This window comes from Temnothorax americanus, unplaced genomic scaffold, assembly GCF_048541705.1.
Source record: "Temnothorax americanus isolate GAGA-0224 unplaced genomic scaffold, ASM4854170v1 Scaffold3, whole genome shotgun sequence".
In the NCBI taxonomy this organism is placed as follows: domain Eukaryota; kingdom Metazoa; phylum Arthropoda; class Insecta; order Hymenoptera; family Formicidae; genus Temnothorax; species Temnothorax americanus.
The window spans coordinates 5,964,025-5,990,176 of NW_027509442.1; the positions used below are offsets into that span (position 1 = coordinate 5,964,025).

Here is a 26,152-nt window from a genome sequence, read left to right on the forward strand (position 1 = left end):
TTATATATTTTATATCGATGATTCACAAATATATATATATATATATTTAAGAAACATCTCACTGTATAACAATAAAAAAATATCTCGTTATTTAATTTCGTGAAAAATTCTATGGTAGTCTCTTTTCAATCTCGAGTGAATCATTTTAAACTCTTTATTTTTGGAATACCGGAAAACACAATGCTTGAACGAAACAGTATCTTTTTAGTCTCACATATCCAAAACGCGACGGTTATCATAGTGACGCCTTCGGCAACGATAAATCGCGTCGCTATCGGACGACGTGAAAGCGACTTTACGCTGAAATCGGTGCCCGAGGTTTCTCTGACAAAAAGTGAAAACGCGAATCGGAGTCGACAACCTCCGCGCAAAAATATAAAACGAGGTGCGGGGGGCAAAGTCGGCAGGCCGTCGACCGGTTGATCTCGTCGATAAATGACAGCATTTCTTATCGGTGCAGTCTCTTGGATCGACGATCGTGAGGAAATGCATTCGCGAGATACCACTCATGCGTGTCAACGTTGCACGATGATATAAAGGCTGTAACTTATTGCGACTCGGTTTCTACGAGAGCTTATACGATTTAAATACTTAAAAGTCGCGTTAAATCTGCTCATTCATGCGATTTCTAATTACAATTCCGTATCAAGATACAGGATTAAAGATACTTATTTGTTACATTTTCAAATTAACAGGAATCAGTTCTTTTTGATAACGCTTAATATGTCAAAAAAATAGTACACATATGTAATTATCGTAAAAAAAATGCCATCAGAATTATGCAATAAATAATATTAGTTCGTACTACGATGTAAGCTTTTCATACAAAGAACAAGATCTCAAATATGTGATGTACTTTCGACAAAACTGAATTTTTATTCAAAAAAGATAAAATTTGATATCAGCTGCATATATCTATAAAAATTCGAGCTACAATTTGAATTGCTTTTATGAAATTATATTTAATTACATATAATAGAACATTTCTGTAAATACTATAAATTCTCTTAATTCATTAAAAAAATTATCTTTATATTATTTTAATTATATTGAAAATTATAATATTTAATATATAATAATTATTATGCATTATAATGCAATAAATTACGTGTCGAACCAATGGATATAGTCCAGTTTTTAAGTAGATCTCGAAGCGTGAGAGATGCGGGATCATCGTGACGTGACCGCTCGCGCTATCGACACGATCGCATCCACGACGAGAATGCTGTACGAGTGTCGGCAACCTCATCATAGAACGAGGTGTCATTTCGAGTTCTCGTCTTCGTCATCCGTCCGGGAACCGGTTCCGACCGGCTGCCCGCTTAAAGTTCATTGATTCCCGATGATCTCGCGACGCTGCTTCCTGTCCATCGCGGCGCGGCTGCGAGAGAAAGACGAGCCTACCGCGCCTTTGTTTTGGCCTTTTATCACCTTTTAACACCGCCACACTGGCTAACAGTATCCTCCGACGCGTAAAAGAGCAAGCACATTCGCCATTCACGCTCAATCAAATCTTCGCGCTAATTGGGGTCGATCGTTAGAGGAGCCTCTACGCGGAAAGTTATATCTGCGCGATTGCGGGAACGGAGAACACTCATCGCTGGACGTTCACCACGCCTGAACCCGTCACTATTATACGGCCTGGAAACCAGTCGACCTGACACGTTTTGCATCGACCACGACAAAAACCAGATCGCGGACTGTCGTCAGTTGAATCTAGAGTAGGATACGCATAATGTTTCAGTCAGCAGATCAAATATATGTATGTTGCATGTTTATACATATGCGTGTACACATATCCGCATGTAAAATTTTAAATATATAATTTTTTAAAGTAAAGAACTGTTTCAAAATTTTCGTTGTTATGAGTTTGAACATACGTGTTTCTAGCACACTAAAAAATTTATTTCAATCTTTTCTACATTTTACACAAGAAAGAATTTAAATGTGGACTTCTCTAACATTGTAAAATTTATTTATGAACATTGTTACATTCACGCATCTCTCTTTTTAATTTTTCTTTCTTTGTTAAGAGTTTAAGATTCGAATTAGATTTACCGATCTTTCACGTTTACATAAAACACTTTCCGAAACGGTGCGTTAATTAGTTCGGCGGTTCATTAAGTGCTGATGCAAATGAAAGAAACTTCTACCGAATACATACTAGCTAATAACCCGTATCAGGTACCTGCAGCTGGTACACTTAGCTAGATGATCATAATCCGCCGCGACGACCGGCAGTTCGGAAATTCTGTGTCAAGGTACCTATCATAAAAAGAGATCGACAACAACATCGACAGGAATCTAGACTGATAATGTCTCAACCGACTGGGACATTCACGTCCAATCATATACTGCCAGAAAACGAACTCCTCGAGAATTATATGCGTAACAATGGGTCGAAAAATAACATATGGGGCAGATAAACATTAATAAATAAACAGCGTTTCTCTGCGCCTTTATGCCGTATTCACGTCAGCTTGCAAAGAAAATAACGAGACCGTCGAACCAAGTACGTCCAATTATTTCACGCTTGAAACTGCGCGGCGAGTTTCAAAATCGGAGAGGTGTTCCCGTCTGTAAACGAGAAACATTTGAAGTCGGAACGAAGTAGATATACACATTCAGTCGCAATTACATATGTGGGTCACATTTATAGAAAAATAGACCATCCAAAATGAGCAAACGGGAGATAAACTTTTGTGATAGCCCTTAAATATTTTGCCATACACGAGAAAAATATCCTCACGATATTTTCTAAGAGAACACAAAGCTAGTGGAAAATAATAGAACAAAGAATGTCTACTTGTAAAAGTATTATCATAATCATATTGGTAATAAGATGGGAATCAGATGTAAAATCTGATTCTTATAATTAATCCATTTCATTATAATTGTCTATCACGTTCGCCATTTATGCATGTATGTAGGGCAGAATCAATTAAATTAGCATAAATGAAATAATACCAATTAATGTCACAATGGATTTACATTTTCATTTTTTAATGCAATTGCTATAATATGTATATTATATGCACTTGTGTAATTTGTAGGTATATTATCCGCAAATAAATTTCTGATAATATAATAATATTAATTATTATAATATTTCAATATTTTCATCTAATGCACAATAAAAAATTTATTATAATGTGGATAAATTATGTGATTGTTTCTTGTACATTTATCATTTATTTTGCGATACAGCGCCAGCTCTTCAGCAATTCAAATGACTTGCATGATAATAAAATTCTCATCGAAAATTTAATGCTATCATTATTTCTCGGTTGTGTATACGTTTCGTGCGAAAAGCACGCATGCACGCACGCGGAAACGGCGTGATCTTAAGGGGGATTTGCTCGTGCCGTTCGACCACGTGGTAAAATTCGGCAAAGTGACCATGCGTCGCGACGCGCCCATAAATGGCGCGGGCGGTGGTCCACGGCCGTATAACCAACCCCACCACGATGTGTGATGGTCGAGACCAACGGGGCTTCTCCAAAAATAGGATGACGACGACGAGAGACGTCCCGACGTCGTCGTCGTCGTCGTCGACGGAAGGCGAGCTCTCGACGTCGCGACATTCGTCCGTGATGCAGGACGCATTTCGACGACGCGTCCGCATCTCGCGCGGTAATCGACTTGAATGCAACAATTGTGCAGCGATACTATCGTTTTCATTGCAAGAATTGACCTGACTAATACCTTTATTTAAACTCGCAAAGTGCTAAAAAAAGAGTGCTAGCTTTCACACTTTCTGCTCGGAGAATTAACTGATAATGTATAATAATTAAAACGTAATATAATTAATGCGATTGAATATATTACAGATATTATTTTAGTATTAATTATTAAATTTTCAAGTGTTATAACTCATAATTAATTGTTACATTGAAGGGATACTTTTAATTTAACAAAATATGTGTAACCTTTTTTTAAAGATAAAGATAAATAAAAACAAGAGAACCAATTTTTATATTTACATTAATAATAAAGTATATTCTTTTCAGCATCGATAATACCGCGCTCTTCTTTCTATACCTCTTCTGTTTCGAGGATCCGTTTGAGTCCGTTGCCGTTGCCGCTGCGCGAGTATCGTAGCCCATAGCTTCAAATATACGTATATGTAAATCAATTAACGAACTAATCTATTAGTACACCCACGAAAACTCACACTGCGGTAGACATCAAAGGTGTTTGCGCCTACGCGCGCCGAACCGATCGCACTTTTGCAAAAATCGTCGCGGGCTACTAACGCTAATGCACGTGGCGGGATTGGAGGCAAGACTATTTATAATCCAGACACACCGTCCAAGCATACACGGCAGTGCCAGAAATAACAAATCCGAAGTCGTAGGTCACGCGAATAAGACGAATAAGGAGATGACGCCTACTCCGATCATCGTTGGCCCATGTATTTGATTCTGATTAACTATAAATTATAAAAAGTAAAACGACAATGCATTAGAACTAATAATCTATTTCAAAATATTCGATATAACTGGTAATCTTCAAAACTTAAGTAACTTCTGAAAAATTGAATGTAATTTTTAATTAAACTATAATTTCACGGAACAATTTCCCGTTCCATTGATTGATCAAACAACGTTGCAAGGAGAGAGCGCAAGCATATATAATTGATTTGTGTGGGAGGAGACGGCAGTTTTCGCTCGCGCTGAAAAAATATAGCACCGGAAGAGGTTGGGCGGCCAAGAAAGTTCCTGCTATGTCTGTCCGATCGCGCACAGGGCAATTGTGATGTCGACCAATTAAGCCACGGCCCACGCCTGATTTATTATTTTCGCGCGCTGGTCCAGCCTCTTCCGCATCGATAACATCTTCGTCATCCCACCCCCGAATCATTCGAGATTTCGCCGCACTGAATTGCCCGTATTTGACATTTTATCGCGCGTGAAAACGTATATATACGTTACGAAAATGCCGGTACGAGCAACACAAATTTCAGATAGCCCACGATTTAACGCGACACTGACTGAAATTTTACTGTACCCAGAATCCATTCCAACGCAGTGCCTCGTGTCGCATGAGTCACGCTTGTCAAATCGTGCGAGATAAAAAAACACGCGCGCGCGTGCATCGGACCAGATGCATTTGAAAGATCAATCATAGTCTGTATACGTCACCACAGACAATTTATTCTCCGTGAAACGTTTGCTTTATATGAAACCTTGCTCAACTAAATTTTTTTCTGAGAACACGGACATACGTAGTGCTCGAGAAAGATTGTTGTCTTCTTAACGGTGAGTCCATCGACTAATTTTGGGGTCCATCTATTTTTCTTTGTTTAACTATTCTATACCTATTTAGGCCGCGTTCCAAGTTCCAATATTCACTGCCAGTATTGAAAATCTTAATAGTTTACATCACGTACACTATAGATTTTCAGTATTGGCAGTGAATATCGGAACGCAGCTATTGTTTCACGATAAATATTTCGCTGCTCCACGTGTGTCTGGAGTCTCCTTGCCTTCGTTCGACGCATCTTCCACAAACGACAGTCGTGTCTCGGGTCATCCATCATATAATTATACCGACATTATCTATTAGCTACGGTTGTTAAGCCTATATATGACAATTATACCCTTCTTTTCCAATCGCATAGCTTGTCTAGCGTGGCCGACGAGATATCGACGGAAAACCGACGAAATACCGCAAGAACTGATTGCGTATCGCGATTTGCTGTGCGGTTTCACGCTATTTAAATCCTCACACAAAAATGTTAACAATAATTTAGAAGAAGGAGCAGTAACACCGTAAGTTTTCTTATATCTAATAATTGGCTGAGTATGTATTTCACATTTGAAACTCTTTTCATTGATTCTCTCTTCTGAAAATACTTACAGAGAAATAATAACTTAACTTGTGAAGCAATGCGAGTTATTTTATTAGGACGGACAAAAAAATAAATTAAAACTTCTGATAATATATGTGCTCTAGAAAAAATTACCGTTGTTCCTTACGTCAATAACTTCGCGCAGAGGCCGACTTAACATTAAAAACGCACTCTGACACGTATTAAACAGCCGTTACGCAAAGCATAAAAAACGTTTGAGAGCCGCTATTTTTTTTGCTCCATTCTTACGTCGCTGCGAAACCAGTTTCGCGTTTATCAGAGATTACAGACTTACCACATGGCTTGAACGGACACTGGCTTGAAGATGTGTTGACGGCCGCAAACGCTGACCTTGAAACCCCTGAAAGACAAAAAAGAATCCGGAAGTGAGATCGCGATGACCTTTAGGAACCATGATGAATCGGATAACGTTATCCTTAGTACTTTTTTTTTACTAAAAAATTATCTTATCCGCGATAAAAGGTAATACTTTGTTTTAAGTCGCTTTTACCGCGTGAATCATCTTTATGATCTTGATTATCTTTGTGAATAATAAAATGTAAAGTATCGCAAAAAAAATAGAATCATATATATAATAGCTTTAATATTTATGTCTTCGGGCAACAATAATGACAATTCAAAGGATTTTAAAGTATGAGACATAGTTATACGTATATCTTTGGTAAAATATTGAATTTTAAATTCATTGTGGCACAATTATAACAAAGACATTCTTTCATTCCTATCCTGGAAAAGGTAAAAAATTGAAACTTCTAAACATACACATTTGAAACTTAAATTCTCAATCCGCTCTTTCATCTCTGAAAATTTCTAGAATATACATATATCAACTATCTCAAATAAAGTTTTGATACGTTATAAATGCATTCTCTTTTCCTTGTGCGAAAGATATGGAGAATGTTTTCATCAAAGTAAACGGTTCAAAATATTAATCTATTTTTTTTCTAAAATTATACGTATTGCACATATTATATGCAGATTGGCTACAATCGTAAACATATAAATTATGAAATAATCTTATTCCAATTTCACAAAAAATTTCATAGTTATTTCTTTAACACTTTCGATTATCTTTTTGCAACAAACGGTTATCTTCGTAATTATTTTGGCTATTTAAATACTAAATTGTCAGAATATAAAGAATAATTCGGGCATCATACGCACTTTCATTGGAGTGTTTCTACAAAAACTTCAATATACAAAACCGAGATTTTCGAAGTTACTTCTTTATTAACTCCAATTTTACTTTTATCACTCTTCATCGGAGAATTAATATATTCTGCCTTGTGATATCAAAGAATAGTTTGATTCGATGCTGCATGATTATAGACTATAGACCTAACGGGATAAATGATAAAACTCGCGATTTTGTTATTTTAACCGAGCGATCGTCATTATGCTGGCGAGCGAAACGACGGACGGTGCTATACAATTCTCGCGATTACGACACGAGAAGGGGCGCGCGTTCACCGCACTCCCATTAATTACGCATTATGTAAAGGAAATCGCGCCGCGCGAGTATCGCGAATCGCGAATCATTGCCGTAATACGCCCCGGTTAAATTTCCGGGAAATCGTTGTCGATTCCGCGATCGTCTTTTCCAGAAAAAAAAACGGTACCTACTCACGTCAAACTTCGTTACACATACGTGGCACGGCCGTGCTATTCGAGGCATATCGCTTTCCCCTCATCCGCAAATATTAGAAGCGAAATCAGATTTAATTAACGCACTATGATTCATACACACATCGTCAACATATCAATAGTTTTTTATTCGCAGACGGTAAAAAATTAATAGGCTTTCAAACAAGAGCAAGAAGCTTATTTTACACCTGTTTTCGAGTGCACGAGAACTACGACAATGTAATTAAAATAATAAAAATTAATTCGCAAAAATTTCACTTTTTCTGTAGCAACGTATGAATCTTCCAACCTAACAAATCGGTTAATATTATTTTCTCATGGCAGATAAATATCATTCTTAAAATTTATGACAGCTACGACGAAAACAATTACGCGTAAACATAGCCGCGCAATAAGACGTGATATCAAAATTCCCGCCTTACGCAACCGAGATACTCGTGACAGAACAGCAGGTGGACGAACGAATAAAGGAAAAAACATTGTCGAGCATCGCCGCGAGCGATTCACCAAACGCAATCGCGAATCGGTTACGCAAAGGAGCCTCGCGGCTCGGAATTTAGGCGTGTTGCGTGTAATAACATCGAGAATTCGCGCGCAGAGATCTCTTACCCTCGCGAAGAAATATAAAAACGGACGGAAAAAAATGCAATTTCCTTCTTCCTCCGCCTCCCTCCGGCCGCGAAATTGCCCGGCTCTCGCATCGTTATCGTCCGGATCGTAAGCGGACGCCCTCCTTCCTCTGGTTTCGGATCGTAATTCGCCTCTCTCGCCGATTACAGTTACCCTCTATGAACATTCCACGAACGAATTTTACAGCTGGCCCTTCTCGCTTCTTCGAGATACGCGCATCGGCGTACGAGAAATTTGCGAACCGCGCGCAATGCAGTTGAACGGAGAAGAACTTCGAGTTTGTTATATTATCGGATCTCAATACACGCGCAGAGTCATATTCTACCTTTCGTAATGTTTTGGTAATAACGCCGCAACTCTCGGAATTTTACTCGAATACCGCGTGAAGTATCAAAACTTAGAAGTAAAAATAAAGCCTTGGGAAATATTGGAACTACACTGTTAAATTCACACTATCAAATTATATTCAATTTGAGACATTTTTAATCATTCCTATATATCACCACTGCTTCTACTCAATATATGTTGTTAATTTAATTTAAAAAATGTTAATTTAGCAAATCAATGGAGTTGAAATAATATTGTTTTGTGTTAGAACAATCAATTTTGATACACATGGTAGTTAAAAATAACAAATTGTTATTTAACTCAAAGTATTAATGGTTTAAATTTCCTTTAATATTTAACAGTGTATATGAATAAGGCTAATCATCATGCATTTCATATTAGGAAATAAAAGCGAAAAAGAAACAGAGTCAGCTCTTTTATATTATATGTATACGCGAGCAAATTTTTAGAAGATAATTTAATTTGTTTGATGGACAATACCAATCGCGGTGATCTGGGCTATTACTACTAGCTCTGGCTTTACATGCCACGTAAAAGCTTGCAAATATCTGCGTTACAGAGAATGAACTCAATCTTTCGCAACGTTCGTTAGTTCCTTTAATTTGCTATCCGGCGCGTGTAATCAGTCGATCGCACTTTACATGTGTATCAATAAGACACGTCGATATCGTAAGGCCGATGAAGCGTAACCGTTACGGCATTGAACGTGTCAAATAAATTCTCTCGTTTCATTACGTGTTAAGTAATATATTTAAGACTGTAATCTATCCGGAAAGAGACAGTGAGAGAGGTCGCCAACTCGAGGCTAAGTAAGCCAGACTGTTGCTGCAACCGGCTGCAATAGTGTTTCAAATCGACCGACCGAGAAAGCGAATGACGTGTTGCGACTCTAACGCGCGGAGGGACTCTTGACTCTCTCGCGAGTTCGCGACAGCCGCATCGAAACGAGAGAGAGAGAGAGGGGGAAAAAGAGAGAGAGAGAGAGAGAGAGAGAGAGAGAGAGAGAGAGAGAAAGAAAAGGAGGAGGAGAAGAGGAAGATGAAGAAGAGAGACGACCGTCCGCGCCCCGAGGGTCATCGACATCGTAGGAACGCGAGCTGACCGGCGTTCGCGCTCATTTTCTTTTCCCGGTCCTTTTCTTTCTCCTTTTCCCTTCGCCACGCATCGAGTTGTCCATCCGTCCCACCGTCCCTTCATCGCTAATTTCGCGACAATTGCTCGACCGACCGAACACGAACGTCGCGCGCGTCGCCCAGTCAATGTGCTCTCGCGTGGATAAGCTTTTTGCCCACGGCCACGGAAAATGACGGAGTGCCCTCTAATCGCGCGAAAAGCCACGTGTCAATGTCGTTCAGACGCGATCGCAATCATTTTGTTGCTGTAACACTGTCGTTAATCATAATTTTGCTATTAACTCTTTAACGTGCCAATAATGTACCGAACTTTACGCGTGCGTCTTATCATTTTAGAAACTATAATTGTCTGAACTGCATAGAGAAGCATTAGAGAAGCTATCGATAGTTACAAATGACGAATTATATCGGAAAGAGAAAAAAATAATAAAAATAATCATTATTGCAATTTCTCCAGATGGGCGAGTTGACGTCTCATACAATCCTTTGATTGACTTTGAGTTTTCTCAAAAAGAAAATTATTTTGAGAGCAATATTTCCTAAACTTTTAATTACCTAAAGAATATGTAAGAATAAAATAAGATACAATTATCATCAGATAAAAATTATACAATTATATGTATATATAATCGAGTCAAGCAAATTAAATCAAGCTTGTCTGTAGACATTAAAATTATATTCTGCACAATAATCTGAGGCAGCCTCAGATTATTGTGCAGAATAGTAAGGCACACGTGCCTCATCAAAGGACTCTAAATTTAAATTTAATTAAAAGTTTAGGAAAAATTGCTTTCAAAATAATTTTCTCTTTGAAAGGATTCTAAGTATCAAAGCGTTATTAAAGCAAGATATTAAATGCCGCAATCCGCGAGGAAATTCTGCTAACACTTTTTTTTGCTTCTTGACTAATGATTTTAATTAACGCTAAGTTTTACATCAGTGTTATGCTTTCCGATATCGTATCATTTTCAATAATAAGTTTCTTTCCCAACAACATATGATCCACACTTTACTGCATTGCGGTAGGCAGACACAACTATGCTGAACCTTACGGCTTGACTTCGCGTCTCGATTTCACAAGTTATGTCGCGACCTTCCGTCGTAACCTTGGTACTCACCTGTCAAGTACCTTGCTCCAACACACGTGCCTTACGGTAACGCGCTCCATTTCCCTACGCCTGGGAGAACGGTGGCGACCTTCGCATTTATCTTTTACGGAGGCGGTAATATATATTATGCCGATCCCCCGGAATGAAAGCGAGCGATTGACACAATGCGATTTCGCAAATCTATACAAGTTTGCAGTGTATATGCAAATATTTCCTCTTTTACACGCAAATCCATGTTCGCCTTTCTCGATTCCGAAGTAATGTTTATATTATAGAGTTCTGCGCACTATATCTGTATATACTTGCTTAATATATGTACATACTATATCTGAACATACTAAGCAAGAATATATAAATTGTATCGTATTTTCGATGTACCGCGGTTATTTGCGCTAAAAAAAAGATATTTACCGAATCAATCTAACGAAAAGGTCATAAATAAAAGAATAAAACGTTGGCATTAATGCGATCGGACTGTAAAATCGATGGCAGCACAGTATTCTGATGTAAAGATGAATGAGATTGCAAGTTAAACTTATAGCTTCTTTGAATAAAAGCTGCGCTTCGGAAAAAAAGGAACCGGAGAAAGGAGGAGAAAGCACACGGACGCATCGGCATTGTCTACGTGGATTGCATTGTCTACGTTGCGGTTACGGATAAACGGAGAGTACACGAAGTCTATACTTAGACTATTGCTATCTACGCGTAGACGCCCACTGATATTCTAGCTCCTTTCATTTCGCGGGGCGTACGCACGCCGCGCCGCCGCCACCGCCGCCACGTTAATTATCGGTACAACATTCAATCCGCGGGCGAGCCGTGGCAATGAGTCACTTTGAAGTATAGAGGGAAATTAGACAAGTTGGCACAGCCGTTAGAAAGTGGCCGCCGTGCTAACTGGTGCCGCTCTGAAAGTATTGTTATATATCTGTTGATCGGTCAGGTTGCCGGATATAAAGCAGCGTAACGTCATCAGCGCTACGTCTGAATCATCAAAGATTTCAATCAAATGAAACGTATTCGAGCAGAGCTACAGAGTGCCTCCGCAGTATCGCGTGTCTATCTAGTCACGGACCTAATAGTCCTCGACTAATTTAATTCTTGACAAAACAGACGCAATTTTATCTTTAGATTATTATGTCTGTATTTAAAGGAAATTTTATGAAAGATTTACACGAGTGTATTTAATATAAAAAAAAAGAATAAAGCTTTAATAACATAGGAATGTAAGTAAAAAGCTGAATTTTATCTTTTGTTTTCACGTAATCTTCGTTCAAAAAGATTTCATCCAAAATGTAAACTTGGACTGGTATTCATAGCCCGATCTTTAAAATAAGATTCTTAAAAACGATCTCGAGAAGCTTTTACGGGGTCATTTTATAGGTTGGATGGAATCTTAAAACTGCTCATGACCAGATATAAAACGATGCTTTTGAACAGATCGGACTATTAATACCGCCCTTAGAGGGAACTTGTTCCAATTAATATCTAACTTTCGCATTTACGTGAAATTCAAAGTTTATGTTATAGAGTTTATTAAAATTTCATCCGATATTTCTGATAAAATTTAATATCCTATATATTATAACGGATTTATAGTCTACGTCTATATGTTCCTCCTGTAAAAGAGCAGCAAGTTGAAACGATATAGAGAAAGCGAGCGTTCTGGATGTCTATCAATATCCTGTCCGATCTCAAAGAAATAAAAACTCAACGATGATCTCTACCTCGTTATCAAATATATTGCGATGGAAAATATACTAAGATGTACACGGATATACGATCTATAATAAGGCCAGCAATTAATCTGTTATTTAACTTCGAAAAAGAAAGAAGACATCTGATCCCAGGGTCACAATATGGTATACGTTACGTTCTATTATCACATCCTACAGATGTGCACATTCGCGCACTATTTGTGACGTAAGCGATAACGATGTTTATGGGATGATCAATTAATACTCGTAAACATTTGGCTTTACCTTTTAATACGATACTCTTTCGCTTTATATATCTTATCTTCTAACTTATATAAATTAATCTATCAAATAACACCTCAAGAACAGAACTCGACAAATTGGAAAATATTTTCCACGATCATGTATTCTTGAGCAACCTGAGAAAGAAAACTCCTAAAGATATAACCGATTGCTCAACAATCACAGGGAACGTTCGTAGTTAACGAGCAACGTTATATAACAAATCATAAATAAGACGGAAAAAGTATAGTAAAGTCCACGCGTGAGTCTGTAATAGCTAAAACGTGCTAATCCGTAGTGCCGCGGGAATATTGCAGAACGTAGGTAATCGCAATGCTTCTCGCGGTGAGAGCGTGGCGAGAGCAAAATAGCAGTGGGGAAAAAGAGATGTGAACTTACCCATCGCCGTCGAGAGTGATAGCGGTGTCGGCCAAAACTCGGAGCACGAGACCGACGGTCGCCCTGGCGTGACAATCGATACCGAGGAGGCAACTTTCCTCGGCGTCCTGTCTTCCCGTGCAGGAAACAACGACGAGATATCGCGTCCTTCCTGGATGCACCGACTCCAGTTTCACGGCCTGAAAGAAAGACATGAGGAAATCTCCGATTACTCAGAGTACAACGTTAAAGTATACCGCTCGCAAATGGATATTTAAACACCGCTTACAAACAAGGAGACATTTAGAAGAGAAGAGACGAACGAGGAGTAACTCAAGTTGCTCGTCGACCAAATAAGTTATCTTAAATGCGATATTAAAATGTAATATAAATGTGGCAAATATTTCATCGAAATTCTATGAATTAATATTAGAACGGAAAAGAATGTTATTTTTCTTTTATTTCAATATTTATAATGCTGCTTCTCGTAACAAAAAAGTTGTTTTTAAATTATATTTTTGCGATCAAATTTTTATCGTATCTAAACATGTTATTTGTGAAGAGGGATATTTCGGTATAAAAAAAATTATACATTAAATAATTTCGAAATGTTGAAAAATCAGAATACAAAGTATAAATCTTCTCAATAAAAATTAATTTTTATATGACTCGAAAAAATATAGAAGAAAGAAATTATGTATTTTTCTCGGTCGTAATATCATTTATTGAATCCTTGTATAATGCTACGAGAACACTATCTTCCAGGGTTAACGACATTATAGAGAAGTAGTGTTACACAAGCAGCGCATTGGTTTCATTTCCGTTCGACCGCCTGCTTCCTGTTTACATCGATATCCGATAGGAAATTAAATGCTGCTTGTGCCTTGCAATTTTCCACAAAAATAATGTACATACGCTAATTATATTGATTAATATTAAAACACGTGTGGCAATGTCAGAATATTCATTATCTTGATATTTTATACACTCATTGACGAAAAAAGTTAAGCACCTAGAAACAGGCGTTAAAATGAAAATTAAACGTGTGCAATGGTAATGGGCATGCACGAAACTGATTACAATATCACTGCAAATGGAATTGGGAGTAACCCTTTGTATGGTAGATGGAATAATTGTCGGTTATCTTCGTGTTTCTTTCACATCCTCTCTCGAGGTTGCTTGTTGTGTCTTCTAGACTCTTTTCGACGTGTGTGCGTGGGTCTTCTCACGTATCCATTGGTTCCAACACCCACAGTCACATCTGTACGTCTCAGGTGCCTGGCAATTGCACGAAACGACCACCCTGCTTCGCACGATGTAGCCCCTTTCGAACTCCGTCAATTGTTCGTATAGTGATGTGGAATGCGTTTTCGAGGCATGTTATATATTAGCCCAGCTCTCTCTCTCTCTCCTCTCAACACTGCACGCTTAATCTATTACACACAGTGCGTGTAAGACCGTTCTCTATGTTACGATAATAGCAACAATTGTGCTCTCTAATTATACTCTCTAATGATCAATTTAGCATGCATGTTTATTCAAACTGAAATCATTTGCACATCTACCTACGTAATTGCACACCAAATTTCGATATTCTCCGGTAATTGCTTCTGGGTGCTTAACTTTTTTGTCAATAAATGTATTAGTTTCGAATACAAATGAAGGAATACAAATTAATGAGAGAAATCAATGTACAAGGTAGAAAATGGGTTAAACGGGATGTCGGTCGAGTAGCAATAAACACACTCTTGTATTACAAGTCCCAGGATGAAACTCCACGAGAAAATTCCCGACGGTAAAACAATCGAGCGGGACGCTCACAATAATTCGCTCGCTCGATTAAACGTGAACGTATCACTCGCGATGATCTCCACTTTGAAACGGTTAAACGTGTTTCCGCCACGAACGATGCGTTCGATGCTCCCAGGCGGAGACTGTTTAATTACTTTCACCGATCCGTCTCTTATCTCGCATCAGTGAGAATTCAGCTCGGCTACCGTGGACCGTGGCGGAGAGAACAGCGGCGAAGGAAACGACACGAATTACGAGAAATCACACGCATGAATGAACGCAAAAAGGAGCAGCAGCGAGGTGCCTCTCGGTCTCGACTATCTTGAATGCGATCCCCGAGCGGACCGGAGTCGCGGCTGATTACGGAGTGTGTCCACTTTACGAGTCGATTGCGACTCGATTGCGACCCTTGCTGCAAGTGCAGCGACTGCAGCGAGGCCCCCGAGTGCAGCAGTGGGCGTCGGCATTTTTTTTTTTGCGGCACGTATAATGCGGCAATTAACGCTTCCGCACTCCATAGGAAAAATTCCAACCGCGATAACAGACCGGATTTTGTCAGCGATTACATCTCAGGCGCGCTCGGCGGATACGATTTTTCTCGTATGTATACATACGTACGGAGACGAGGAAAAAAAAATGACACGCGCGTTAATCGCACTCGCAGGGGCGTTAAATAAATGATGAGTGCAGAACCGCACTCGGAGCTAATTAAGTTTCATATATCAATACTAATACGCAACAAAAACAACCCAATGGGTTCCTGGGAGAGATTTGGAGCGGAAAGAAGAAAATACTTCGAGAGATATCCATCCTTTTACTATACCTCTGTACAGTCAAGAATGAATGATTGTAACTGCTTACGAATTCCAAATAATTCTATTGACATACTTTCCATTATTGTATTCAATTTTCTAATTATTTTAAATATCATATAAATGCTATGAATATAATATTAATAACATAAATCATATAAAAACATATAACATTAATAATATAAAAATTAAAATATTTAATTATTAGAGATATATTTTCAGAATTATATTTTAAATAAAGTTAGTGATGAATGTTATACATCGCAAACATTAATGTTAACAATTAAAAAAATTTTCGATACTAACTACGTACATTGATTATTCATAATCTCAACCAACATGCATTGCAGCCTTAACATTACTGCAGAAGATTTCTCATCTCAACGATTATGCAGAGTTGTAATCAAAACGTGCAGCTCTCTCAACAGAGCTACGGAAGATTTCCCGTTTCTATTGAAAAGAAGGAAGTAGCCCGCCCTTTATAGTGCATGCGACAGATATCATAGTCACGCGCGCGCGATTCGCCGCTGAACCGTCTCGCTCGTTCCGCCATCGATCATCGGGCGAAACAATTTCCCGATCGCGATTAATAACGCCACGATTACGCGATCCGCTCATCCGTGCGCGAGACGTTCGCGAGCGTGCTTCGGAAGGAGACACGCCACGAAATCGCAAGAAAAATCCCCGTCCAAGAGAGTGAGGAAATGGCGAAAGTCTTGAGGGAATTTAACGGAAAGGGAAAGGTGGAAAGTTACCGATATAAAAGTCGGCTTTCCGATCAGCACTATAATTGTAAATAATAATTATTAGAAAATGTCTCTCGTGTTCTGATTCGGCGTCGAGACTCGAAAATCTTACTTTATATATTATTACGGCCGAAGCGATTATGCATCGCGAGAAACGCGTGCTTATAATCCTCGTAAATCGCACTTGATAAGAATTGCGAAAGACCGCACGGCGTCATGATTCGGCGTCGACTTGGCTTTAAATGCCGACGATGGCGTAACGTGGATACTTGGATGTATCATGTGGATACTTGCAGTCCCGGACCTACAATTATACATCGTTAACCTCAATGAATAGATAATTAGCTAATCTACGCGGTCCTTACGAGACGCCATAAACCACGCGTTCCTTCCGCAATTGTGATAATCACCAGCGGCGAGCGACAGAATGAATTAAATTAAAACAGCATTATTTTTGTGCGACTGAAAGTATTCGTTGCAAATTATTTTTATGACGAGAAATGTTTAGCAGCGAAAATTTCATGGTTTGTGAAAGCATTAAAGCGTTGCTGCGACACCGATGCAGCAATTGATCTAATTGTAAATAACGCAATTTAGTTTACCGTCATTATATATATATCTCACTTCTATAATTCACTTTACGCTATAATTAAAATTTAACTGGAATTTAGGTCAGTTTTATTAGGTATATAATACACAATTTAGGTCAGTTTTATTTTTTCACGTTCGTAATTACACAGTAAATTAAAAAATTGAATTTACAATTTTCTAGAATAGTAAATAACGTTATATAGTTAAAAAAAATCAGAAGAAAGATACGTGTCGTAACTTTTTGTTTGCTTTGATGTACGACACAATTAAAGACGCGAAAGTTCATTATTTCTCCGAGTAAAGTCTAAAAAATTGTGTAGATTATTTGTAGGAAATTAATATGAATCTCCTTTTCACATATAAATATACTGATTATAAACGATCGCACAAAGCGCGGCTTTTAATTAGTCGTACTCCTGCAGCCGCATCATAATTTCTCAAATTGCTTGCCTGGCATTTCTCTATATACGCACGCGTATATACATTTAAGTTGGTTGTTACGACCAAATGATCAACCACACGGAGCGAGTAACGGGCTCCGTCCACATCAATCACATATAATACACTCGATGGTGCAAAGAGGTCGGATATCAAATCAGCCAAGTTGCAATTAACACGATTTGCTTCAACTCACATCAGTTGCTATATTGAGCAATTGAAGCCGAAAACTTTCAGATGTCAAATTAAAGTTACAAAATTATTTTGAGTTACAATTAAGAACTGCCTAAAGACGAAAAATATCGACGTTATACTTTGTAACTATTATTTAAAACGTATTAATATTTTGTTGCATTAATCCAAGTAGTCAGTCAACTTCGCTAATTATATAATAAATAATTCATTTATTGAAATGTAAATCTTTTAATTGCAAGAAAAAATTCAGTTTATTATCTGAAATATTATATAGATAATATAAAACTATATTGCCGTTTTATTATATAGCAGCAGATATTTTTTTATTTAATTAAATTTATTAAAATATAAAATTAATTTATATTATAATTTTTATTCAAGTTTAAATTAAATTTATATAAGCAGTTAACATTTAGTCAAATTTATTTCTATCCATAAAAAAATTGTAAATGTAACAATGTACAAAACTAATCCAATTTGAATGATTTTGTTAGACTTTTGCACATATTACAACAAACACAAGTATATACAAATAAAGGATTAATTATTCATTCCTAATATGTAAAAGAAAGGTTTCTTTTTTCTTGGCATGTTAAAATTCTCCGACTTCAATTAAGGCGCGCCATCTCGTAAAGATCTTCATCCAAAGTGAACGCGAAAGTGTTTTAAAATTAGCGGACACTCGTGGAACGCGTAATGAAACTAAACACGACATAATGCCGAGAAAATCTTAATAGCGAAATAACACGCGGTCACGTAGCGAATCATTAGGACCCCCGCCGCGGTTGACAATTACGCTTTAATGACGCCCTGTATCGACACGTCGGAGCACTATCTATGATGATCTCTACATCATTATACTTTTCATCGTAAAAAAAAAAAATTAAGATGTTTAAGCATCAGAAACGACAGTAAGTCACTTTTCCCGCAGCATGCGGTATTTACGTGTTATTTTCGCGTTTCTCCCGACATTTTTGATCGCGGAAGTGAATATTGTGTTCTTCTCGTTCATATAAACCTTCTGGTTTAAAAACTTCACATTATTCTTCATCGATATCGAATTCAATTAGACGTTATTTAATTCCATAGCTTTTAACTTCTAACATTTAAAAAGATCGATAATTAAGAGAAAAAGAGAGAGAAAGAGAGAGAGAGAGAAAGAGAGACTGAAAATGTTAAAACGGACATTTCCTAATTAAGATTAACTAGCTGAAGAGTAAGGTGTTCTAATTAACTTGCAGTTTCGGGAATCTTACTTCGCCGATCAAGTTACTTCAATCCAGCTTTTACTATTAAAATTAGAATTTGACGCTGCGAAATTCTCGCAGAGGCGAAATTGAGATAAGAGAGAAAATGATATATATGCGTGACATGCTCTGTATACATATAAGCATTGGCATACCAGAAGATATATCGAACACGTGTCAGCGTATACGATCCGAGATGCGAGATTGCGAGAGGCTCTCAATGTATGCCATTAGACTTGGGAATCGTGTGTCGATCCGTCGAATCGCGATGGAAAAGACGAGACTGGAAATCGAATAACGATTAGATTTACATCGACCATCGTAAGCATGTTGCAACGCTCTCGCTTCAGCTAATATAGCTTCATACGGATTTAGAATCGCGAAGATATCTAATTCAATAAATATTTGAGTTTACAGTACATTGTAAGTCTTATGAAATAAAATATATAGATATATAACTAATTAAAAAACAGCGTTTTTCAAATATTAAATATTATTCACATGAACACATTAGACACTGACCAACTCCAAGGTAAAATTCACTATAAATAAAATTGAGCGATTGATATTTTCATCGTAAATAATTTTTCTTAATTATTATATGCACAAAAAGAGAGTGTGTCATATTATATCAATTATATTGTATTTCAAATTATTTTCCTACACGCATAACATTTCTCAATCGTTATAAATAACACCGTCTTACTGGATTAACAAAATATTCATTTTTATTAGTGCATGACAAGTTTAAAAACTCATATTATTTAAATTAAATTAATTATATATTTAAATAAAAAATATAATTTGAAATCAAGGATTACCGGCAAGTCAAAGCAGCTGAGAGTCACTGATCTTCCTGACTATATATAAGAGGAACAAGTATCGCGCGGCATCATGTGTGTGATTTTATTTGGGTCACGTGGCGCCGAAATTACAGCCTAACCGTGTCGTATAGCTGCGTGCTCCCGGAGGAGCCAGATTCAGCCGTTTAATCTCTCAGAAGAGTTTCTCGCTACGACGCCTATATAAACGAGATAATCGCTATCGAAAGCTGAAAAGGATCCTAAAGGGGGATTGTACAATATATAGCGTACGAGAGAAAGAGTCCCGATATGCCCGGGGTACAACTCGTAGTTAAGGGGACGATAACATCGCCAGACGGTCATTTCTCCCGCTGCACCAAGCCTGTGCACCGAAGAAAGGTACGGGCTGCGAAAGGTATACGCACCTACGAACGTATCCCCGGACGTTTTTCGCGGGAGCGACCTTGAAGAGGGCGGCGCGAGATTAACGCGGGTCGAGTTAGCCAAGGTCGTGTTCGCCATCGCGTTCGCTATCGCGTTCCGCGCGATCTCGTGGGGATCCGACGGCTCTTTTTAGTAACATTAAATTTATGTCAATGGTCATTCATCGTGCGACAGAATGCGGATTTCAGTTGTGTGATGTCTAAACGTCTTGCGATAGCGAGTCTTTCAAAAATATGCGCGTCTCTCGTTGCTTTAATATTTAGCACCTTTCTTGCCGAACTTTCACAAGTATTTTATAATCTCTCTGTGACATATTCAAATCTTGAATTCATACTCCAATTGATTTATTTATTTGTGGTTTTAAAACGATATAAAAAAATCAATTCAAACGAATTTATTTCAGACAAAATTACGCGCACATGGCTCATATTTTATACGTTGCATCGTTCGGGACGTCCAAGATAAAGAAATGTAACAAGCGCACATCGGAAGGCATTCGTTAGCGTCAAAAACCAGGTCGCTTGGTCCTAACTGATATCCAACCGATTCGCCGAGCTATACGGATGAGATCCCACGAGAGGCATCGCGAAAGGCCACCACCGTGAAAGTGTTTTCGCGATCGTGTCCCGATCAACCGTGCCGGCGCGCGGCGCTCGCGAATGCTCGCGTGTAGGCAGCACGGTAAGATACAGCATCAGCCGCATCTATATATACGAACGAAAACGAATCGCACGAGAGACGCGAGAGACGGTGGTTTTTTCATCGGGCTCCTCTCGGCTGCAGCGATAATAATTCAGCCATGAGCCGTAATGAAATGTTGGAATAAGATAAAAGAACGGAAGGCAGATTCGATCGTAGGCTGCGTAGGATTATATAGAAGCTCGACATTATGATTAGAAATGAAATATAAAAGCAACAATAAACTATATACATATAAATATGCTACTTGAGACTATCAGTTGAACATCCATCGATTGCTTTTTTGATTTTATAGGATATATATATATATATATATATATATATATATATATATATAAAGAATGTACAGTTTATATTATAATATAAACTGTACATTCTTTATATACTTGCAGAATATATGTATATAACAACACAATTATATAATTATAAAACTCGCACAGTATTTTCGTAACTTAATTATTTTTAAAAATACTTAATATTTTTAAGAAAAAAAAGAAACCTAATTTGTATATCCGAAACAAGAAAAAGTAAAATGAATCTTTCTCTGTCGCGTTCTTTAGGATAAAATCCGTCATTTTAATAGAGGCGACGAGTCCTCGACAGCAGACGAGTTTCCTCAGCATCCGGACGACCTTGGGGAGGTTCTGCGGGAGCTTAGCGTGGACAGTAGGCGGCCTGTGCGACGTTCCATTCCTTTCTGTACGTGCACGAGTGCGTTCTAATACGCAGCTTTATCAATCGGTCGTGGCCCTTCGGAACATTGTGAAGAGACACGTCGAATGCAGCAGCGGCGTTTATGACGAGCGATGATGACTCAACGAGTTTGCCGCGCGCGTTGTGCGTTGCTACCATCAGGCAACCAAATACGGTCTTCCCCGTTGGTGTTCCTGGACCAAACCGATCGACGACATTGATTCGTTCGAGGTCGTCACGAAGAAAATCGTTTCGTTATCTACGCGCGCGCAAGTGGAGATAAAGATCGAGATCACCGGCGATCGGGATAACCTGCTCGAACGTACGCGTCTCGTGTTTCTTTTTTATCGTTTCCAGTTTTCTCTCGCGCTGTGGCTGACAGGCTGATCGAACGAGCACGTTTCAGATTGCTCCGTCAGAAGATATCACAAATGCAAAGCTAGTCTCGCATGCATGGAATAAGGGTTATCGATTGAGACACATCCTCTTGAGAAATAGCTTCAACTACTCTAAAGTTGATAAGAAATTCCCTTCTTTATATCATAAAAATTATTTTACGATAAAATATCAATTAATCTATCGAATCCGAATCATTTTTAGATGTATTGAAAAGATGCTTTCAGCCGTTCTTTTATTTATATTCAACATCATAATATTATACAAAATAATTTATTTTTTTAGACTTCTTTATAATTAACTCTTAAAATTTTATTATATTATTGTATTAAAAAAATTTTACATCCGTATAGTTTTTACCGCATTAATTCACTTAATATAGAAATACCCAAATGAGCTTCACAAAAGATTATCTACATATTTTTTTAATTTAAAAAATTTAAGTTTCACGCATTTATTATGCTATAATATCGAGAATTATTAAGAAATTTTGTTATCCATATTCCAGTTCCTAGAAACAAAAATAAACTAGATATTCATTCGAGACGTTGACAGCAATTAACATAAGATTTGTTTTGTCGCTGCTGTATGTAAGATTAAATTCGCTAAATTCAATAAATAATCAATTCCCAATAAAAGACAAAAATAATAATAAATTTATTTTCTTATCTGAAATATTGCTTTGATGAAAGACAGCGCGCAATTCCGCACGATACGAATAAACAGGAAAAGTAGATTCTTATATTTCAAATAGTACGAAAACCATCAGATCTCTCTCTTTGCTGTAAATTAACTTTTTAAAAACACAAGCAAGACGATTAATTTGCTAGAAGCCCTCGCGCGCGCACGACGTTCAGTCGTGAATGATGTAAAACATTGGATCGGTTTCTACTATGATTTTCCTGTTCCGGTTACCGTGGCTAAATACGCTCGTCCGGAAATAATTTATTATCACAAAAAATATATAATGGAAACGTGCCGTTAAAAATTTCGCATTAGTTTAACAGGAAATGACTTTCTACAAAAAGAAAAATGATCATATATGTATAAGCGCGCGTTACGTAAATTGTTAAATGCCATATTTCATATTAAACAAGTTTATATTTTATATTTGGGGAACGGAAAGAAGTATTAAAATATAAAATATTTTCAGTTAGAAACACCTTAAGTTGAAAGAATGCTACAAGTCATTGATCACCTACTAACTCATCGCGTATAATCCTTTTTTTCTTCAGAGTCGTTCAGTTGAATTAAAGAGAAATCATTGATAAATATTATACATTATTAAAATAACGAAACTATTCTCTACGAAATATATTATAAGCATAATGTAGAAACACTATTTTACAGAAAGATATGATTCTATCATTGACATTCAAGGAGATTAGTGTACGTATATAACTACAGTTGACTCCACGTGCACAGTTATCAGAATAATACGCGTAACAATGCAATAATCGACCCCATCGGCCTTGTAACCGTCCGTCGCGGAATTCAATTTATCTCGGACCACCCGGTAGCGGTTATCCACTTACGAGTCCCTCTTAACGTCTGCCATGCCAATCCGCCAGTGACGATGTTTTATTATACACAATCGGTTCGTCTTTAAATAATCGCCTCAGAAAAATCTTACCGGTATCGATGAAAAATCTCAAAAGAGATAAGAGATAAAAGAGGATCCCCAAACTCGGCGAGAGCTAAAACTTTCCCATGGCGATCCAATTACTCGCGGCAACGCGAGCTTGGATTTGCGTCATTGGTTTACCGCAGACGTCCGTTCGTATTTCCAAACGACGAACTCTTGAGAGAAAGAACAGAATCTTCGATTAGCATAGGTTTACAGAACCGAAATCTACGAATTTATTTTTCAACCCGGAAGAGATCCCGCGAGGGAAAAAGGCCTCGCCTTAAAATCACAAACTTTACTCTCAGTTATACTATCAAACATTTGTCTAAATGTATTTAACTAAAATAGAAGTACAATATCGTGAACAGAATACAAAACAGTTTTTTGTAATATAACATTCATCATTTGTATAACATTGTATATATATATCATTATGCATAAAGACTTTTACTTGAAGACGTTGCTTTTAGCACCGATTTAAAAATTCCCGGATTATAAATTAAATATAAAGCTAAAATACTTATATTAACAAAAAGGAGAAAATATAAAAATTAAAAATAATCAAACCAGAAACCACCATACTTAATTCTATTTTGAATATCGCGGTTTCGCCAAGAATCAAGTTAGCTGAGTTTTGTTAAAATTATTATTAATAAAAAAAATAGAAAGCAGTCTGTTAAAAGGTATCAAGTGGCTCTTTCGAAAGCAAAGCAAACTTATTGAACGTTACGTAAGATGATCATTCGTCACTCGCTTTAATTTACTCCGACTTGTTACATAATTAGAGGCAAATAAATTTTTTTACTATTGGCACAGAATGAGTTTTAAAATATATTTCATAACGAGAATATTTTTAAGTTTTCAGTAGGTTTAAAGGAACAACGTGTCTTCACTGGCAAGCAAAAAATTGTTGATCGAGACCTTTGTGTAAAAAAAATTAATTTAGTGATTATTTAGCCAATATTGATTTCTGATTTCTTTATAAGAAAATGTGATGCCAATGTTATTAGATTCAAAGTTCAAAATTAGGGCTATATAGCATTGATTCCGAATCAATATTTTATAAAATCTTGAAATTCTATATTGTACTTCTCTCTCTGATATGCTGTACTCGATGTGCCAACGCGATTACTCAAGAATTATTGAAGATAAGAAAAATAAATACACAAACTATCTCCTCTCACTTCGCTTTTTACTATGCTACATTTCTTTTGTACATTCGCTTCTAATTATGTTCTGCTGCAAGTCTAATGTTCGCAAAACGGAGAGTAAAACGACAATCAACGGTGGTTTAATTGACAGACTTAGTGAAAGCGCTTTCCGAGAATCGGCACCATTTTCATAAGTTTCCAAGGGAGACCCATGGTTCGTTAATTTGCCAAATTGCAGGTTGCGCGACCGCTAAACGAGTTCTCGGACAATGTGGTGAGATTAATGTCTTTTTATAATCTCTCCCCATTGTTTTTCAGCGACGTAGTCGTATAACGAAAACGTCACGGAGTACCGCAAAAACTTTCATTTAAACATTGAATTTTAAGAAATCTCAAAAATAATTTCGATTCTCGCATATCGTGAAAAAGCTATAAGTTAAAAAATAAACTCAACTGTCGAAAGTGCTACTATCGATATTCAGATGTTTTTGCATCATTATTGTTCATAACGCGAGAGTTATTTGATGTTAACTTGATTTAAGTTGACTTACTGTCAACTTCGGCACTTTTATTACGCGCGGCGATAAAATACGCGCGTATACATAATTAATTTGTCACGACAATTCGCCCGACGATATCTGCGCCATTGAAATAGTCCCCGCGCTAATCGTGCTAACTCGTGCCATTTATTGGTTACACAACACCGTTACGCGTGCATATGTATAGCAGTTCCTGGGAACGAGATCTAGCGTCATTTTTCACACCTGCACTACGACAAGTAGATCGCGCTTATTACATAGATTACATGGATAAGGAATGCACGCAAGCAAGCAATAAATAATGCAAAATAATAACGATATCTCAAAGATTATCACTAGTATAATACCAATCCTCGTTTTCAGTCTAAAATATCTCTTTCGCGCTCAATTACAGCTTTGCCAGACGAAGCGAAGCTTCGACATGACGCTACTTTCCTGTCAGCCTTCGCTCGTTCTCGTTGAAATTAGGATCATTATTTACGCTTCGCACGATCAAGCAAAAAGAGCAATGCGTAACGTGGTAATGAAATTCTATCCTTGTTCCAGCTCAGAAAAACGCGAAGAAGTTGTGTGTGTTGTGGGCATTAATATTTTAATTTATAAAATCATAATCATGCATCATAATAAAATTATTTGTGAAATCATAATGTTGTTCTACGTAATTTATGTATAAATAAAAAACGCACATGTATCTTATAATGAACATCCACATTACGGCTATTATATTAAATATTATTCGAATTATATTATCAAATGTTATTTAATTTTATTTAAATCTCGTATGAGAATATTTCATTCGTACACATTTCTCTTTATACGTCCTGATATATATAATTTCCAGTTTGCGATAACTCGTAAATTGCAGATAATATATGATCGTAAAT

The 26,152-nt window shown here is 37.3% G+C and overlaps 1 protein-coding gene across 5 annotated transcripts in view; it reads right to left on the reverse strand.

Annotated features, from left to right (window-relative positions):
* The window catches only part of Ssh (Protein phosphatase Slingshot), a 111,757-nt gene that overhangs the window by 22,061 nt on the left and 63,544 nt on the right, over window positions 1-26,152 (reverse strand). For all 5 annotated transcript variants that reach the window (XM_077411246.1, XM_077411244.1, XM_077411243.1 and 2 more), the window contains 2 exons: window positions 13,118-13,296; window positions 6,150-6,215 (listed from right to left, as the gene is read on the reverse strand). In XM_077411246.1, the coding sequence (XP_077267372.1) occupies window positions 6,150-6,215; window positions 13,118-13,296 (245 nt within the window). The remainder of the gene's footprint in view (window positions 1-6,149; window positions 6,216-13,117; window positions 13,297-26,152) is intronic.